At 37.6% G+C, this 21,044-nt stretch overlaps 1 protein-coding gene across 1 annotated transcript in view; it reads right to left on the bottom strand.

Annotated features, from left to right (window-relative positions):
- Positions 1–265: 265 nt before the first annotated feature.
- MED17 (mediator complex subunit 17) overlaps positions 266–21,044 on the bottom strand; it is a 34,243-nt gene continuing 13,464 nt past the window's right edge. Inside the window, exons 6-12 of the mRNA XM_027849405.1 lie at positions 17,228–17,380; positions 15,376–15,503; positions 14,507–14,691; positions 11,403–11,540; positions 6,005–6,122; positions 1,939–2,098; positions 266–706 (exon numbers count right to left, since the gene is read on the bottom strand). Of these exons, the coding sequence (XP_027705206.1) occupies positions 498–706; positions 1,939–2,098; positions 6,005–6,122; positions 11,403–11,540; positions 14,507–14,691; positions 15,376–15,503; positions 17,228–17,380 (1,091 nt within the window). The 3' untranslated portion in view covers positions 266–497. The remainder of the gene's footprint in view (positions 707–1,938; positions 2,099–6,004; positions 6,123–11,402; positions 11,541–14,506; positions 14,692–15,375; positions 15,504–17,227; positions 17,381–21,044) is intronic.

Raw genomic sequence — 21,044 nt, 5'->3', positions numbered from 1 at the left:
CATTTCCAAGAAATAAATAAATTTATATTTAAGCCTCTTTTTCTGTAGTTTTCTAGATCATGTCCACCTAAGCAAAGTCAGTCAGGTGAGAAAAGAGCTTCCCTGGATCTGAGAAAGCACTTGAGGGCTCTAAGGCAGGTGTTATCTGTATTTGATAGGAAGCAAAGACTAAGATGAGTTTAGGGGGAAAAAAAGTATATCCAAAGTCACAAGTTGTATTTTTAATTAGATTTTTTTTTTTTTTAAAAAGGAACCACTTCGTATTCCTTAAAAAAAAATTGCATTAAAAAAACACCACTGATGTCACAAGCTCTTTAGGAACATATTATGCATTTCAAAGTACACTTATGAAGTGCTTTTCAACTTTAAAATGCTATGAAAAATTAACCAATTACTTTATTTTAAAAACAATGTTTCATATGGAGAATTCCCTTCATTAGCTTGTAGTCAAAATTATAAATAACCCAAGCAGAAAATAAATTCTAGAAAAAGTCACACTATGAACACGGGGTAAGTGCAGACATAAGCAATTCCATTTTATACACAAAGTTTCGGCCTTCCATCTTATTCCACTGAACTTCCTTAAAAGGTCCACGGAGATGGTTCCATTTCCAATCCTGCAGCACATCACTTTTGGGAAGGTCCTTGCACTGACTTCGGGGAAATTGTACCATGACCTTGCTGCCACTCTCAGGGCCATTACGTACTGCAAACATAAACAACGTGTGTGAGAATATTGGCAGCAGCAACATTTTCCGCATTATACACATGATGGTATGCAGGAGTAGTGTTCTTAGTTAAGTACTACATAAAGTGTAAAATTATAAGTAAACTAGCCCAAAAAAGTTAGATTTTCTATGTATTTTTAACAAAACCTCCAACTAAAAAAAGCTTATAGTAACAATCTAAAAAATACAGAATTAGCTGTAGATAAAGTCAGAGTTCTAAATAAGAGGACAAAATGTAAAAGAAATCATCATACTAAAAGTTAATTAAAAGAATTAATGCTAGTGAATACACTTTCTTAAAAACTGTAAAGGCAAAAGCATGGCTAAAGAGTCTGATTTTATTATATAAGGTAAAGTTATTTGTAGTTACGTAACTATGTAGATTCTTAGAGTGGTTTTCAATGTCCCTCCCTAACTGGAGGGCCAGAGGGTGGAATACAAAACTCCTTCCAATGCCTTCCATTATAGAGGACAGAAACTGGACTTTTGCTCACTCTACTCTGCATCTGCTGCTTTGCCAGGTTTCAGCTCCTTAGAATAAGATGTCCCTGAGCCAGGTACTGCCTGATCTCCGCCTCCCCCCCATTAGGTTGTATCCCCATAGTTACATAACTATGTATATTCTTAGAGTGGTTTTCAATGTTTAATGAGGTTTCATTCCAAGTTCAGAGAATAAAAAGTCATTAAAAATTCCTATCACTAAAGAATTAAATGGAAAGCATTAATTGGCACATATCCTGATGCTGGTGAGGAGAGCCCAAGCAATGACCAACATTTTGATAATCTCTCACACCACTAATGCAGAAACTAGAAATGATCATTGTGAAGTTAAAATGGCCCTAAGAAGTGAGTAATTTATTCCTTTTTTTAGTCATGGAATTGAAACTAATATTCCTCTGCACTTATGCAGCAACACAAACTTTAAAGTCAAACAATTAGTCTTAGAAACAGCCACGGCTGCAGGGAAGAGAAATACTGACTACATTTAATATGCTCTCTCCTAAAGAAAAGAGGGATTGTAAAAGATACAGTAGGCTAAAACACTGTATTGCTATTTTGAAAGTCATGTTATCAATTTTATGATCTAGTAACCATAATAATTTTCAATGTAAATACTAAGTGGCTAGAGAAATATAGCAATATTCAAGAAATGCTCAGCAACATAACAAAGTTAGACTTTTACCTAAAGTCACTTATAACCTATTATTACCTGAAATAGCATAGTCACCACTTGGGGACGCCACAGTTATGGTTGATGCATTGCCAATGCTCTCCACTGGGCCAAGTCCTGCATGATTACTGAAACTAAGGACTTGCCATCCCATCACCTTGGCTAGTTGCTGAACTGCATGCACCTGATGTTGGGACATCTGTAGGGGAGAAGGAAGAGAATAATAATTGGAGTTAAGGTTTACTTTACTTTTGGCTTTGAAATCACTTATTTGCTAGGCACCACTCAAAACAAGCTAACACAAAAGGCTATTCTTGGGAATCCAACATAAAGGCCCCTGTTTCTGGGAATTTAAAATTGAAGATAGACAATGATGAGGACAGATATAAAGCACCTGCATGTGATAACCACTGAACATGTAAATGCAATGAGCAAAAAAAATGATGATATTATATAGCATTTCTCATTCCATTCTGCAACTGTTGCTCTGCCTGGTCAACTCCATTAAACAAGATGCATTTCCCACGGCATCTAATCTCATCACCATGCTACTAACTCAAGCCACCTCCCTAATTGGAGGGCCAGAGGGTGGAATACAAAACTCCTTCCAATGCCTTCCATTATAGAGGGCAGAAACTGGACTTTTGCTCACTCTACTCTGCGTCTGCTGCTTTGCCAGGTTTCAGCTCCTTAGAATAAGATGTCCCTGAGCCAGGTACTGCCTGATCTCCGCCTCCCCCCTCATTAGGTTGTGAGCTCCCTGAGCATAGGGATTGTCTTTCCTTTTGTTAATTGTATCCTCAATGCTTATTAGCACAGTGTCTGGCATAGAGTAGGCATGTTTACTGGACTGGATGGATGTTATATATAAACAAGGGGTTGAAAAAAGTCCAGCTTTTTTTTTTTTTGCCAGGGCTCCATTTATTTGACAATACCATCTTTAAATCTCATACATTCCTTAAATTATCTTTTATTTCCTTTCCCAATCTTAAAATGAAAAGTCTTTAAAAATTACTCTACTCCCACACCATACATAGATAGCAGATAACCTAGCCTTGTATTTCACTAAGAAGGTGAAGGCTGAGGTGAGTTTCCTCACTTACTCTACCATTCCACAAATGTATGGCAATGATTCATAATCCCTACTATGTGAATAATCTCCTCCTGAAACTTCAAAAAATAAGAGGCATTTGGCATTCTCAGAACCTATTCCATACCCTAAACAGAAAACTCTGTTTATCAAAGTCCTGGATCAATTATTAGGTTATAAATGTGTACTAGGAAAGTCATTAAATCTAAAGAAAACATGATTGGCTGAAATGTACCACACACTATTTTTAGTAAAGGATTAAATTCAAGTTGAGTTTCCAGAAATAATTAGCTAATATAATGGTATCTCATATGTGTCTATAACTATGAGTGTCACAGCCCAGAGGAAGTTGTATGGCTGTCCATTAAAGCTCTTACAGAGGGGATACCCGCTTTCAGGTAGGGGTGAGACTAAATTATCTATGAGCTTCCAGCTCTAAGATTCTATAATTCTAAGACTGTCATTCATAGAAGTAAATTGGCTGGAATTAGTTTTAGGTTTACAAAGAAACAACTTGGAGCCAGGTCCAGCCCAAACTGGTCTCCTAACTACACTTTAAACATAAATTTTGCAAGAAAGTAAGATTTGGTATCTCATTTTCTAAACCTTTCCATGGAAAACTACATGTACCGTGTTAGAAGATAATTAAAGAAAAGAATAATTTTACTAGCTGTGTGACCGTGGGCAAGTCACTTAACCCTGATTACTTCACCGAAAAGAAAAGAAAAGAATAATTTAATAATTTTTGTGTGGTCTTCTATTGGAAACCTATTCTCATGTTAAACTATACCTTTTCTATTACCACATTTAAGAAGTTAACTCTCATCCAAAATATGTGCATTTCCTTGATTTCACATGCATAACACTGCTGAGTGTCTCCACTGATTTTCTTCAAAAGGAAAATTTCCAAACCTCAGTTTCCTCATCTGTCCAATAGAGACTGTCAGACTGTGTGGGGAAAGCACTTTGTAAATCTTAAAGCATTATTGAGTTAGTATCTCATTCCTCCCTTCAGCTATTTTTTTCTTCTTTCTTCTCATCACCAGTTCACCTCCATCCACCATTCTAAGAGCACATAACCTGGCCTTGCACTTCACTGTGAAGGTCAAGGCTCTCAGAAGTGAATTTCCTCTCCCACTCCACAAACCTTTTCAGTATTATCACTCTCCCCTCCTGCTCTCCATTCCTTTGAATTATGATCCTGTACCCTTAATAGGAGGTCATCTAACAATCATACCCTCCCTCTCACGCATTTGCAATCTTTGCCTTGCCACTGGCTCCTTCCCCTCTGCCTATAAACATGCACAGGTCCCCCAATCTTAAAAGCAATTTCCATAGACCATTTCATCCCGAATCCAGCTATAATTCTAACGTCCCTACTCCTCATTTACCATGAAATTTCTTGAAACAGTTGATTTCCTGTTCTTGCCTCAATTCTGTGCAATTGAACTTATGCTTCCACCTGCTTCTTGAAACTGCTCTTTCTGGGATTACCAATGACCTTCAAATCACTATACTGAATGCTTCTCTCAGTCTTTCTCTTCCTTGAGGCCTCAGACTCTTTTCATACTCCTACTTTCTCTTCCTTCACTTTCAGAAACTCCATACTATCCCAACTCTCCTCCTGTCTCTACAGCCACCCTTCATGTCTCTTCACCTTCTGGACATCCTAATGTTTGTTCTCCAAGAGTCTGTCCTCTCCCTGGGCAACTTTATTCACTTCACTTAACTCTACATAGATACCTCCCAAACCTATATGTCCAGCTCTAACCAACTAGGGTTTTTAGCTCCAAACCATCATCTCCAACTGCCTCCAGAACAAGTCCTTATAGATTACCTCAAATTATATCTATCTAGATCTAAACAGATAGATAGAAAAGTAAATCCATCATCTTTTCACCAAACCTGCTCCTCCCGATTTCACTACTTCTCTCTAACCACATTTCCCACATTCACAGGCCTTTCTGATTCTTCCCTTTGCCTCAAACTGTTATATCCTATCAGGAACTAAATCGTGTTTGTTCCAGATCTGCTAAATCTCTGTCTTCTATCCCTTTCTCTTCCCATTACTACTACCCTAGTTTAGAAGTAAGGAAGTTCAAATCTGGCCTCAGATACTTAATAGCTGTGTGACCCTGGGCAAGTCACTTACCCTTGTTTGCTTCAGTTTCCTCATCTGTAAAAAGAACTGAAGAAGGAAATGGAAAACCACTCCAGTATCTTTGCCAAGAAAATCCCAAATGGGGTCACAGAGTCAGACGCAACTTAAATGACTTAACAACAAAGTTTAGGCTCCCTGTACTACAATGATCCTACAGGTCTTCCCACTTTCTCCCCCCTCCAAGCCATCCTTCATGCCACTACCAAAATAATCTTTAAAATGTAGATCCAGTTATGTCACTGCTTGCAAATCTTTAGTGGCTCCCTTCTGCCTCCTAAACTGAACAATATTCTGCTTTCCAAACATGCACACCTAAGCTTTTGGCCTCTGATTAGGCCATTCCTTGCAATTAGAATGTTCTTCCTCCTCATCCTCTATTTTTCTGCACTATCTGCCCATTCATTAAAACTCGACTCAAAAGCTATATCCTCTAGAAGGTTTTCCTTAATTCCTCTGGTTGGTAACACTCTCCCCACTCTGACCTCCCAGGTACTTTGTAGCTATCTAAATGTACTTACTATGTTATAGTGCCTTTTATCCCCATCTGTATTATCCCTCTTTCTAGAATACAGATTTCATTATGACAAGCACAGTATCTTATCTAAAGTTTAACCCTAAGTGCCTAGCAGAATGCTCAGCAAACAACATATATTTAATGTTTGTTGATTATTATTTGTAATTCAAATTAATTATTATTTGTAATTCAAAACTGCTGCATTTTGAATTCTAATACTGATAGTTACATATCAACTAATCTATGGAAGGCATAAAAGAGGAATGAATCCAACAATGTGGGTGGTGTATGAGTTTCAAATATTAAAACAAACAAACAAGCTGCCTTTACTGGACAGTACCTGAGACAGAAGAAAATCCTGTAACTCTTGTTCTTGATGGGACAATGTAATTACTCTTCCATCTCTGTGCACAACTCTAATCTGCTCAACTCCAATATTCAACTGCAGCTGAATGGACCTTTATAAGAGAGATACCACACAAATAAGAAACATTCAAATCTAAAATATACACAATCTTTTAATAAGAAAAAGACAGAAAAACTTGACAAGCTTTACTTGTATTAAATCTTAGTTATTGAGACATTTAAAAATCAGTATTTCTTAAATGACTAATATGACAGAATAAGTTCATTAACTTAGAGCAGATCAAATAGAATTTTGGCCTCTGTATATGTGGAATTGTAGATATATATAATATGTTCAACATACGTCTTTTTCTGGATGTTCCTAATCTGTAGTGTAAGACATAAATCACAAAATCTAAGATTTAAAACTCCAGTCTTGTTCAATTTGAATCAACAAATGCATCAAAATAAAGAATAAATGATGTTTTATCCCTTGTTTGCAATAGCTGGTATTTACTCCTCTAGTTTTAAATTAGGAGAGAGCATTTTAAAATAAGATGTAGTATTTTTTTTTTTGTTTAGGCAACGGGGTTAAGTGACTTGCTCAGGGTCACACAGCTAGTGAGTGTTATGTGTCTGAGGCCGGATTTGAACTCAGGTCCTCCTGAATCCAGGGCCGGTACTCTATCCACTGCACCACCTAGCTGCCGCAAGATGTAGTATTCAACAAAGAAAATAACATTTGGAGTAAATTACTGAGATAAGGAAGAAAAGCAAACAATTATATGAAGTTATTATTTCAAAATACTCCAAATCAAGTGAATTAAAAAGACTAGCAGTTTGTCAGTTAGTTGAGTTCATTTTTCAAAAACTGAAAATAAAATGCCTTCTGGGTGAATTTTATCCAGTAGATCAGTCAGGCAAGTCTTAACTGTGCACTACAGACTCACTACTTCCTCAAAATGCAAACTATTACCACTCTTATGAAAAAAATGCTCCAAATCACTAATAACAGAAAAACATAAATTAAAACAACTTTGAGGTTTCAAACCTTACAGTCATCCTTTTGGTAAAGATGACTGTTTTTTCTTCCAACCCTGTAATTTCATTGATCTAGGGAATCCCTGGTGAAGAAATGTCCTATGCCAATATAAACAACTGTTCCATAGCTCACAGAGTTAGAAAGATGACTGAAGCACTGAAAAGTAAAGTCAACAAGAATTCATTAAGTGCTTACTATGTGCCTGACACTGTGCTAAATGTTGAGGATACAAAAAAGTTTCCCTCAAGGAACTCACAATAGGATGGGAGAAACAACAAGTAAATATGTACAAATAAGCTAGAAACAGGATAAATAGTAAATATTTATAGAGGGAAGATAATACTATTAATGAGGATCAGGAAAAATGTCTTGTAGAAAATGAGATTTCAGCTGGGACTTAAAGGAAGCCCAGGAAGCATGGGAAGCCAGGAGGCGAAGATGAGTAGGACGGTGGGGGAGGGGGAAAGAGAAGGACCCCTATGTACAAAAATGCCTATGTCAGTCCTTTTAGTGGTAGCAAAGAATTGGTAATTGAGGGAATATCCATCAATTGGGGAATGGCTGAACTAGTTGTTGTACATGACTGTGATGGAATACTACTGTGCTTATGAGAAATGATGAGCAGGATGCTCTCAGAAAAATCTCTAAAGATTTACATGAACTGATGCAAAGTGAAATGAGCAGAACCAGGAGAATATTGTATATACAGTAACAACAATATTGTATAATGATCTACTATGAATAAAATTAGCTATTCTTAGCAATACAATGATCCAAGACAATTCTGAAGGACTTATGATGAAAGGTGCTATCATCTCCACTGAAAGAACTGGTGGAACCTGTTCTTTGGAACCTGTGGAACCTGTTTTTCTTTACTTTATTTTTCTTGCTTTTTTTTTAATCTGCATTTTCTTTCACAGCATGAATTACATAGAAATGTTTTGCATGACTACACTTACATAACCTATGTCAAATTGTTGTTGTTGTTTGTCCTTTGTTCTCAAGGAGAACCATGACATGATCATCAGGGAGGTGATGCCATGACATGCAAGTGAATTAGATTTAATGAGGGAAGGCTGTGCAAAGTCACCAGCCTCTCTTTATCCTCAGTAACCATCTAGGTCCAGTGAGAAGATATAAATCAGGATGACTGAAGATGGCCCTGGATGCAGTGGGAGACCTTGACTTTTTTAAGCTGAGGTTTTTAACAGGTCTTAGTTTGATTGAGGCAACACCTCATTTGGTGATTAAGGCTAGGTAAGAAATGAGGCAGATAATGACCTCTTTTAGCCAGTCCAAAAAAAAAAACCCCTCAATCTGGGAGAAGACCCTCAGGGTTTCTGGCCAAAATAGAAAAAATCGCTATTTACATTCACTCTGAACTAATCAGGGCCCAAAGAATGACCAAGTGGGGCTTGGCCTGGGACCTATTGTTGGCCAGTCAAGGAGAGCCAGAGTGATTTAGGTTTAAGGCTTGGTCCTTAAGGAAAAAAAAAAAATTTGCTTGCTTTCTTAATGGGAAGGGAAGGGAGGGAGACAATTTGGAACTCAAAATTTGAAAAAAGAATGTTAAAATTATTTTTACATGTAATTAGGGAAAAAAAAATAAAGTTTAAAAAAAAAAGAAAATGCTCGAGTCAGAAAATGGAATGTTTTGTTCAAGGAACAGCTAGTGTCAACTGCATTATGGAAGGGAAGAAAGTATAAGAAGCCTGGAAAAGAAGGAAGAGGTCAGGTTATAAAGGGCTTTAAAAGCCAAAGAGAGGGACAGCTAGGTGGCACAGCATAAAGAGTTCCGGCCTTGGAGGCTGAGTTCAAATTCAGCCTCAGACACTTACTAGCTGTGTGCCTGGGCAAGTCACTTAGCTCTGATTGCCTCACACACACACAAAAAAAAAAAAAAGGCCAAAGAGAGAATTTTATATTTGATCCTGAAGGTAACAGGGAGCCACTAGGGTTTATTGAGTAGGGGAGGGACAGTGATATGGTCAGACCTGGACTTTAAAAGGAAGATCATTTTGACAGCAAAGTCAAGGATGAACTGGACTGGAGGGGGGAAGAGACTAGAGGCAGGGAGACCAAGTAGCAAAATATTGTCAGTCCAGCCCCTCCTCCACTTAGGAGGCAATTTCAATAGTCAACTACAAGACTACTGCAATAATTCAAGTTTATCTGCACCAGGGTGCTGACAGTGTCAGAGAAAATAGACATATACAGGGATGTTACAACAATAGAAGTGACAGGCTTTGGTAACAGAATGGATATTAGGGGTGAGAATGAGGAGTAAAGAATGACACTTTGGTTATGAGGCTGAATGATTGAGAGAATGATGGTATCCTTAGCAGTAATAGGCAAGTTAGGAAGAGGGGAAATCTGATGGAGATGGGGCGGTAGGAAAGGGAAAGATAATGAGTTCAAGTTTGGATATGTTTAGTCTAAGATAGCTACAGGACATTTAGTTTGAGATGTAAGACAGACAGTTGAAGATGTGTGACTGACTGGAGGTCAGCAGAGAGGTTAGGTCTGAATAAGTAGATCTGAGAATCTTCAGAGAGAACTAAATCCCTCGGAATTGATGAGATCACCAAGCAAAATAATATAGAAGGAGAACAGAGCCCAAGACAGGATTTTGGGGGACACTCATGATTAGTGTGCTCAATCTGAATGAAGATCCAGCAAAGGAAACTGAGAAGTGGAAAGAAAGGTAGGTAAACTGAGAGTGATAACGTGAAGCTTAGAGCAAAGAAAGTATCCAGAAGGGCTGACTGACATTGTCAAAGGCTGTAGGGAGGTCAAGAAAGATAAGGATTGAAAAAGGCCATTAGGTTTGGCAAGTAAGAGATCAACAATAAGTTTAGAAAGAGCAGTTTCAATTGAATAATGAGGTCTGAAGCCAGACTGCAGAAAGTTAAGAGTAGAGTGAGGGGGAAGATGTGTCAGTGGGGGGACTTGAACCCTAAGTCTTCCTAGCCCTAAGGTCAGCTCTGAATCTAGTATGCTATACACCCACTCTCTCTCTCTCTCTCTCTCTCTCTCTCTCTCTCTCTCTCTCTCTCTAATGATTAAAAAAAATAAAAACCATGGTGGAGGGACTATGGAAACATAGGTAAATTAATATACCGTTGGAGAAATCTGTGAATTGCTACAACTGTTTTGGAAAAGAATTTGGAATTATATGAGAAAAGTCAAAAGTCACTAAATTATTCATGTCCTTTGATCCAAAAATACCACTATAAGTTATATACCTTTAGAGGGATACATACCAAAAGAAAGGTACTATATATATATATATATATATATGTATATATGTATGTATATATATGTATATATGTGTGTGTATATATGTATATGTGTGTGTGTGTGTGTGTGTGTATATATATATATATATGGACAGATAGACAGATAGATTTGTGTGTGTGTGTGTGTGTGTGTGTGTGTGTGTGTGTACATAAATGTCCATAGTAGCACTTTTTGTAACAGCAAAAAATTGCACACAAAAGGAGTTTCCTATTCATTGGAGAAGGGTTTAACAAATTGTGACATATGAATGTAATGGAATACTACTGCACCATAAGAAACAATGAATATGAAGAATCTAAAGAAACATGGGAAGACTTGTATAAATGGATAAAAAGTGAAGAAAAGGTTACAACATATATACAATGATGCCAATAACTAAAAAGCAGTTGATTTCAAGTTAAACACAACGACCAATCCACTCCAGAGGAGAGAAGGTAAAGCATACTTCCTTTGTATTGGCAGAATGGCAAGGGATTACAGGTGTAGAATGCTGCATCTGCAATTGTGCCTGGTTACTGTGTAGGTTAGTCTTGTTTAACCGTTTTACTTTGTTACAAAGCAAGGTTCAATGTTCACAGGAGAGAGGGAACCGAAGGCAGAATGACTAAGATGGAAAAAAAGCACCTAAAAAGCATCAATAAAACTTTTTTTTTCTTTTCTTCTTTCTTTTTTTTGGTCAGGCAATTGGGATTAAGTGACTTGCCCAGAGTCTTACAGCTAGTGAATGTTATATGTCTGAGGCCAGGTTGGAACTCAAGTTCTCCTGACTCCAGGGCTGGTGCTCTATCCACTGCGACACCTAGCTACCCCAATAAAACTTCTTAAAAAGAAGAAACATGCTTATTTGAACCAGCCCATCTTGCTCTCAGTCCTTGCAAATACTCTAAACTTTATCACATAATAACTTTAGCAATGCTAAGTGTTAATTTGTGTAAAGTCAAACCCTTCCAATAGATAAAAAACTAAAATGATAGTACCCATTTAAAGTCATATCAATATATACAAAAGCAATTTAACAAATTAATGTAAAATATTATCATATGATACTTACTTGCATATCTGTTCATAGCCTTGAGATGTTATTAAAACTTTCACACTGGATTCGTAAACATCATTTATGTTTGACCAATGAGCTTGTATCTGAGGATCCTCAATACGACTTGCCAAGGTGTCAATAGTCTGGGCAGTTCTTTCAAAGAAAAGATTTAAAATTTTTAAAAATCATCACCTCAAATATCTAACTGATTTATATCTCAAGAATGCTTTTATTTTGGTGCTTCAAGTAACAATAATCAGAACACAGACATGTTTAGAGCAAAGCAAGATTCAATTTTGAGGAATTTTTCCTTCATTGTAATGGAGTCAGCACATATTCCAAAAGTATTTCTTAAATGATTAGAGCAACATTGTTGTTATTCACTCTATTAAAAATAAATTAGAGCTAGAGATTCTAAAAGCTTCATGTTTAGTCATTCATTCAGCAAACACTTAAGTACTTACTAGAAGTAACACTGTTAGACATTGGGAAAATACAAAGACAAAAACCTGTCCTTGCAATCAAAGGACTTAAAACTGAGTAGTGGTGATAAGACATGAACACAGACAGATCTAATATACAAAAAAAGGAGTACAAAGTGCTATGCACTTAGATTAGGGAGAGATCACTAGCAGCTTAGCAGAATCAGGAAAGGTTTCATGGAGAAAGTGTCTGTATTTGAGAAGGGCCTTGAAAAATGGCTAGGTTATTTGTAGATAGAGATGGGAAAAGAGACTATTCAAAGTATAGGGAACAATTTGAGCAAAGTTGAAGAGATGGGAGAGGACTGAAGAGCATAGTTTTCTAGTCTTGCCAGAGCACAGAGTACATAAGTGTGAGATAAAGCTGGGAAAGTAGGTTTGGACTAAGTCATGGAAAGCTTTGAATGCCAGACTATGAAACCTACACTTACTTGTTAGGTAACAGTGTTCTATAGGACAGCTTTGATCAGTTGAATGACATGATTAGACTAGTGCTTTAGGCATATTGGTCTGGGAATAACGGGGCAAATTAGATCAGAGGTGCAAAAGAGACTGGAGATAGAGAGACCTGTTAGAAGGCTAGCACAATAAATGAGGCAGAAGGTAGTAAAGATCTGAACTAGTATGGTGGCAGTCAGACTAGTTAGAAGGTAATGGACCAGGAGATATTATAAAAATAGAATCAACAGGACTTGCTGACTTACTCACCCAGTGAAATGAAAGGGAGAAGCTGAAGATTACTAAGAAGAGATTATGAGTATTGATCAGGACAAAAATAGTGTCACTGAGACACTGGGGAATCAAGAAGAGAAGTGGGTTTAGTGAGAAATGATTGATTCAATTTTAGACACGCCCTCTGACAGTCCAAAATAGCCAACATGGCTAGAAAAGGACCCATGAGCACAACCACTAAGCTATCTAAAAACATTAACTAGCTGGGTATGGTAAAACCAAAAACTTACAGACTCTCTGCTTATGTCTGATCCTAGCTAGCACTTTTTAATGGAAGTAAAGGCAGAAATCAGAAAGGACAAGGGACCTGAGGGTGGTACAGATACAGGGGTTTGGAGACAAGATAAAAGGTTACAGTGCTCACTGGCTTACAATACTTTTGCTTTAGTCTTGTACCCTTTACTCCTGTTTTTGATGTTGTTCTCATATGTGAAAATCCTGCTTCTTCCAATACCCTTAAGATTACACAAAAACTATCAGAATCAAGCCCTCTCCTTCCAAAGCACTATGTCCTTCAAAGACCGTAATAACAATTGAGAATTGAAATGGGCAAATGATCCTTACTGTTAGCGTACTCATTTCCCATGGAAAATGCTCAGATGTAACCAGGAGCTTGTAAAGCTCTTCTTAAGGCCTTCATATTACTAATAATACATAAATGCCAAATGCTAAGACCTTCCCTAAATGTACCCTCTTCATTTAGCTGCCAGGCCAGCAAAGCTGACAAAGGATGTCAGCTTCAATTCAATTCAACAAGGCCTTCAGTAGTCCCTATTGTGTGAAAGGCATAGTGGAGATGAAGAAAAAAGGAAAGTCTTTTCCCTAAAGGGGCTTAGGTTCTACTAAAAGGAAACTATAGGTACAAAGTCAAGTAAAGACAAAGTACAGGCACAGTAATTTCAGGGAAGAGTGGGAAGCTAACAACAAGGGAGATCAAGAACATAGCATTTGAGTTGGACCTTGAAGGGGGCTGGGATATCTGAAATTTCAGGAAATAGAAGTGAGGAAGAAAGGTGTTCTGAGCATGGCAGACAACTTCTTGTCTAAGACCTCAGGCCAATGTGATACTTCGGACATAAAGGACAACAAAATGATACACATTATTAGGAAAAGTACTGAAAAACAAAACAAAACAAAAAAACAAAAACAGAAAACATTACTTCCCTTATGCAAAACCACAGCACACCTATACTTAAAATAGTGGAAGATCAGAGGTCAGCCTATCTCATGAAAGGCATAATAGAAATTGTAAAATCCAGCTTAGGCAACTAAGACGACTGAAGGGCATGGGGCTACTATGAAATGAGTTAAAATTAGGATTCTTTAGCCTGAAAAGATGAAGGTTGAGAACCAAATGAGAAAACCCTTTGAAAGGTGAACAAGATAAATGTATGATTGATAAAAAGAAGTACTAACAACTGGCTCAGTGTGAATGGGCAATCAGTTTATGGCATGTACTTCCCCCACGAGATGGAAAAGGCTAAAAGTATCAGGCTTAAAGAGGGTCATGAACAATGGCTCCCCAGTGGCTATGGATACATTTCAAATCTGTTGGGGCTGACAGTGGGAAGGACAACTGTGTCTTCCCACATGTCCCTCATTGTCACAGACAGAAGCAAAATATTGTGGTGCATGAACTACAGAAGTAATTCCCATGGAGGGCAACTGTCTTAGTTTTAAAACTGGTTTGCAAAACAAGAACTTAGATGAGCCCAGTGTAGCAATGTGAACAATCCACTGCAGCGTACTTCCTCTCTCCTTGAGATATAAAGTATACCAAACAGTGAAATTATGTGAAATAACTGACAAAGAAGAAACAAGGAGCTGATAAGTTATGTCTAAACCATAAATATACTACACTCCCACAGAAAAGCAAGATTATCACAACTTGAAAGAAAAAAGTACCCGCTCCTAAGAAAAATATGCTTTGCTTGCTTAATGATTTTCTCCAGGAGCCCTTCACTGGATTGTAAAGAGTTGATTTCATTCTTATCAAAAGCCTGAGGTCCCGACAATCTCATTCTCTTGTGGCCGAAAGGTGCACTAGCTGGATGCGGCATCATTGTAGAACTCAAGGTCTGCTTGTGAAACTGGAACAATAAAATCAATTCAAATGTTAAGTTATTTAATGTGCACTCAATTCACCCAGTGATTAAAAGCTGACAATGCACACATTATTACTGCTTATGAAAATCACAATACTATGAAGTAGATAGTACAAGTATGCTCAATCCCATCTTTACAAATGAGAAAACTGAAATTCAGAGACATTAAGTGATTTGTCCAATCACAAAGCTAGTAAAGTGCAAAGTCAGAACTTGAAGCCAGGTCTCCTGATTATATGTTAAGGACTCTTTCCACTATACCATTCTGATTGAACATACAGATAAAATCCACACTGGAACCAAGATATATGTTAATAGCTAAAAAGACATGCACAATGTACGTTTGTATAAAGAAGTGATCCTCTCAAGATGCAATTATGTTTTATTTTCTGTTTTACTTATAGCCAGAGAAAAAGTTAAAAATAAGAGAGAGAAAGAGAGAAAGAAAGAAAACTTCAACAACTTAGAAAAATGAGAAATATACAATTGACAGGCAAGTAGTCTGAGTATCCAGCCTGCCTCTCTTTACTGTTTCTAAACTGATAACCAAAGGATCTGGCCAAAATAAGGGAATGTATGGTAAAAAGGAGAGAAGTCCATACTAATCTCTGGCTAGATGTGACTGACTCTATCCAAAGTATAAAAAGAATATATATATATATTCTTTACCTCTCTGATCAGCTGATGCAAATTATGTTCCAGAACATAAAGATGGTCCTCTGTACTTTGCTTTTCAGAAGATTTTTGGGATTTCTTATCATTTGAGGAGTGGCACAAGGAGATAGATAACTGTAAGCCTATTTACAAAGAAGTAGCGTTATATATTCAGAATCTTTTGATCCACCCAGTCTACAACCAAAAAAATTGTAAATTGTCTTTGGAAAATTTTATTACTACAATTAGAAACAACTTTTACAACCACATAATGTTGAATTCACAATCTATTTTTAACGGCCTCTTTGTCATCACTGTTATGAATATTTTGAACACTGAAATGGGTAGTAATACAATTTCAAAAGTTATAAATACAACAATTAGATACCAGTGATTCCAATTACCATTGATCCAATAGGTTTGTGTAGCTTAAGCCAGAGGAATAAGAGTCAGCTATTCCTATAGTAATAATGAGAAATTCTAAATCCTAGGCCCATTACATGAACATTAAAATAGAAGAGTTAAAATCTGACTTAGCGTTGTTTCTGTCTTTCTGAAATTGGTAGGTACAATATAACTTATCTTTGGTCTCACTTTTCTTAAGCATTATATTTCTGCCTGTCCCCATCAGGATAGGAATAGAATGTTTTACTTCTAACGATACAGAAACCTTTGTGTTTAATTTTCAACAATACACCTTCTCTTCACAAATATAGCCAACACAACACAGCAACAGCTCACAGTACCTACTTACTCTCATTTTTCTAATGTGGCACTTTAAGGTCTGCAAAATGCTTTTACCTCAATTGACCTTCACAACACGCTTGTGAAGTAGATGTTATCACCCACATTTTATAGATGAGGAAACTGAGGTTGAGAGAGGTTGACTGAATTGCCCAGGTTCACACAACACAGTGTTTGAGGCATAATTTGAACTCAGGTCTTCCTGACTCCAAATCTAGCCCTCTACCTACTGTGCCATGTAGATTCTTACAGTAAAAAGGCTAAAATATCCATAAACTAGAAACTAAAAATATTTAAAACTGGATAAATTTATTAACATACAAAAACCTTTTCTTCATTAAAGCACTATTTATATAAGTGCTAGATATTAGTATGACGGTGATGATGATTCTAATTTCTGAATCTAAGAAAATGATGTGGTTCAAGGCTGAATGTTACTACGTTCTAATTTTAAAAATTAGTATTTCATGTATGTACTACATGTGGTAGCAATACATTAAGTAGAATACTTGTTTACCCAGGACACACCAATTTCTGACCATATGAAATAATCAAGTTCATTGAATTTTCATGTACATTTACAGTAGACTAAAAACAAATGATCTCCAGTATAAAGTAATTCACTTTAGACCAAGAACATTATATAAACTATACCAGCGAAACAGTATCCATTCATTTTTAATAGAACCCAGTGACACATTTAATCAAATAAACTTTATCTGACATCTCATTCAGACAAATGTATAATGCGATGTCAAAACTGCCACAAATTGTATCAATTATAAACATCTTCTGGATGCTGCTGCAGCATGTTCCTCTATCTTGGGTCATACATATGTATATGTAGGTATGTATAATGTGCCTATTTGTGCATATACGCATACACACATATCTAAAAGTAACTGTTACAATTTCCATAAATGACTTCTTCCTAACAAAGAACAGATTTGGCAAGGAAGTTGCTATGATCTCCTGTATAAACACTAAGGCCTCATAGGTCATAAAATTGAATCTGCCCTTAAACTCCCACCTCACAAACCGCCATTCCCTACAAAGGCACATATTGTGCTCCTAGTCACAAAAGTCCTAAAGATAAGTACAAAAAGACTGGCTGGCAACTTACTTGGAAAAGGTTGAGAGATAATCTGGTTCTTCACAACAATGTGAGGAATCTGTGATTTAATCTGAACAGCTTCCCGGGACAGTTGTGCAAAGATTTCTTTACATAAGAGAACATTTTGTGCAGCTTCTAGCTTTGTCTGCCAGTGTGGAGAACCTGAAAAATAGGGACTATATGTGTATAAATAGATTTACTGCCTAAACATGGTGTGCATTAACTAGTCTGTCACATTATAAAATTTTAAATAATTAAAAATATCTCCTTATTGCTGAAAGCTTCTTTCAACTAAAGAAGCAAAATGTTAAAGTTTCAAACTTATAACTAAAGAACTTAAATGGCTACTACAGCCAAATTAACTAGGCCTCTAATATAAGCCATTAGCTGTTGATCAATATTAATGTTCTAAATGTCAATACTAATACTGCTACAAGTTATCAGCTATAAATATTTTGGTTGCATGAACAGATAAAATTATTCCCTGATTTTCAATAACAGCTTGCTTCGAATCTTCGTAATTTGTAACACTTTCCTCTATCATGATTTACCACCACCACATTTCTTTGACTTGTTTTCCCATTCTGTTAGACAAGTACTCTGTTCTTCAGTTTCAACTACAATGCAAGCTTTGTATTCTGAGGTATTTGTTTAGAATTCTTGCCCTTGATAGGGTGAATAAATGCTAGATTTCCTACATCAAAGTGGGACTCTTGACTAGTAGAGAGAATTCTATACCAATAAATCAATAAGCATTTATTAAGCATTTAATTGACATGTGCCAGGTACTGTACTAAGTGCTGAAGATAACAGAGACAAAAAGTCCTTACCCTCAAGGGCCTTACATTTCACTGAAATAACATGCATGCATGCATGAATACAAGTAAAGACAAGGCCTCATGTAAGAAGTGGATCTTAAACCGAGTCTTCAAGAAAGCTAAGAATTCTAAGGGGCAGAGGTGAGGAAACAGTGAGTTCCTTACACAGGACAGCCTGTGCAAAGGCGTGGAGCCGAGAGATGGAATCACTATAAAGGAACAGCAGTAAGTTAATTTGGCTGGAATGCAGAGTCCATAATGATAAGTACTGTAATACAAAACAGGCAAAGTAAACTACACTGGACTAACCTCCGTAGACTTTTAAACACCATAGAAGGGAGCTTATATTTTACCCTAGAGGCAACAGGGAGCCAATGGAGCTTTCTGGACAGGAAAATGAAATGGTCTAATTTGTGTTGTAGCAATATCACTTTGGAAGCTATGTAGAGAACAGTTCAGAGTGGGGAGACACTGGAGACAGAGATTATGAAGCTACTATAAAGTGATGAGGACCTGAACTAGGGTATTGGCCATGTGACCGGAGACAAGGAGATGAAATGGAAGATATGCTGAATATAGAATCAATAAGACTCAGCAGTTAACTGACAATGTTAGGTGAGAGAAAGTTGTGGTTCTTTGTCCTTCATGCTCAAAGATGACCAAAATGACATCACTATGCTGGGGTCAATGTACAGTGTGTCTGACTGTAGCTGCTCAGACCAATAGGAGCTCAGAAGGCTCTAACCACAGGAAAAGCACAAATAGTCCATATGACCATTTGGGAGGGAGATGTCTCTAAATTTGTGCATCTCACGTTTCTTTTGAGCTACTGCAATTCTGCTTTGCTCATAGAGCACAGCACCTTCTTTGATGTGGGCACACCATGCTGAGTAGCCATGTGCCAATGTCTCCCCAAGTCTCAATCGATTCCAAAGCTCTTCTGAGAGACCTCAAGAGTATCGATTCTTCTGACCATCATGTGAAAACCTGCCTTGTGTGAATTCTCCTTAAAACAGTTTTTCAGGCAAACATACATTTGGCATTCAAACAACATGTGTAGCCCACTGGAGTTGCATTCTCTGCAGCAGAGTTTAAATGTTTAGCAGTTTAGCTCAAGAAAGGACCTCATTTTCCGGTATCTTATCCTGTCAGGTTATCTTCAGAATATTCCTAAGACAATTCAAAAGGAAGCAATTCAATTTCCTTGCATGGCGCCGGTAAGCTGTCCAGGTTTCATAGGCATACAACAAAGAGGTCAGCACAACAGCTCTGTAGATCTTCAGTTTGGTAGACAGTGTAAATACCTCTTCTCTCCCAGTTTCCTTCAGAGCCTCCCAAACATTGAGCTAGCTCTGGTAATGAGTGTGTCAACTTCATCATCTATGTGTACATCTCTGGAAAGGATACTCCTAAGGTAAGTGAATTCATCCGAAGCATTCAAAATTTCTCCATTTGCTATAATCGATGGTTCCATGTATGGATGGTATGGTGCTGGCTGGTGGAGAACTTCTTCTTTCTTGGTATTAATTGTCAGGCCAAAATTAGCACAAGCAACAGAGAATCGATCCATACTCTGTTGCAGCTCTGCCTCAGAAGCTGCACTGAGTACACAATCATATGCAAACAAAAAACTGCACCAACTCTCCCTCCACTTTAGTCTTGGCTTGTAGCCTTTTCAAGTTAAATAATTTACTGTCAGTGCAGCAGTTGACCTTGATGCCATTTTCGTCCTTGTTGAAGGTGTCTGAAAACATTATGCTAAAAAGCATAGGAGTAAGCACACAGCCTTGCTTCACTCCATTGGTAACTAGGAAAGTGCAAGAACATCACCCATTATCCAGAACCCATGCAAGAATGCTGTTGTGGAACTGGTATACAATACTGATGAACTTCTTTAGTCAACCAAATTTTGCCATAATTTTCCACAAGCCTTCATGACTGACAGTATCAAAGGCCTTGGTTAGATCAACAAATATTGTGTACAGACCCCTGCTCTGCTCCTGGCATTTCTCCTGGAGCCGTCGGGCAGCAAACATCATGGTTTGTTCTTCGGTCCTTTCTGAAGCCACACTGGATCTCAGGTTGATGACCATCTTTTAGGTGAAGGATCAGCTGATTAAGGAGGACTCTGGCAAGAATCTTGCAGGCAATGACAGAGAAAGATACTCCAGTGATTGTCACAGAAAAATCTATGTCTTTTTTCTTTATATAGATGGAAAATGGAGGTATCCTTGATCTCCTGGGGGATAATCTCCTCTTGCCATACAATCGAGAAGATTTCCATCAGTGCACCCCTGCCTTATAGACCTCTGCTGGAACAGAATCAGCACCAGGCAGTCTGCCACACAAGAGGACCTTAATGGCATTCAAACCCTCTTCTTCAGTTGGAAGTTTGGCTAAAGAGGGACTAACTTCAACCTGGGGTACATGGTCAATGGCTTCAGCATTTGATGACGGTCTGTTGAGAACACCATGGAAGCGTTCAGCCCACCTCTCCAGGATCATGTCCTTACCACAGATCAATGTGGCTCCATCAGCACTGAGTAGCTGAGATGCACCATATGTCTTTAACCCATAAATAGACTTCAGGGCATCACAAAAACACTTTGGATTGTTACGATCAGCATAAAACTGAATTTCATCTGCCTTCTTACTGAGCCAGGAATCCTGCATTTCTCTAAACTTTGCTTGCACTTTACTTCTGATGGAGTTAAATACTGCCTTTTTAGAGGTGGATGAACTATCCTGTTGATAGAGCCTGTAGAATTCTCATTTTTCATTTAGTTGCTTCTGAATTTCTCCATCATTTTCATCAAACCAATGCTGACGTTTGTGATTGTTCTGGCCCGGAGGAGTAAGTGTGGTGCCTTACGCCCAATCTCCGAAAGCCGCCCACTCCTTTTCTGCTCTGCTGTTAGCGTGTGTTGGCTCAGCTTTCCTCGAAGTCAATAAACTGTTCACATACAGAGAAGGGCTCTAATGTATTGACTTTGAGTTTTCTGATAGTC

The sequence above is a fragment of the Vombatus ursinus genome, unplaced genomic scaffold (genome assembly GCF_900497805.2).
Source record: "Vombatus ursinus unplaced genomic scaffold, bare-nosed wombat genome assembly UNPS02007344.1, whole genome shotgun sequence".
NCBI lineage: Eukaryota > Metazoa > Chordata > Mammalia > Diprotodontia > Vombatidae > Vombatus > Vombatus ursinus.
Note: the sequence above shows the minus strand (reverse complement) of the source record. Positions and strands in the feature narration are given on the sequence as shown.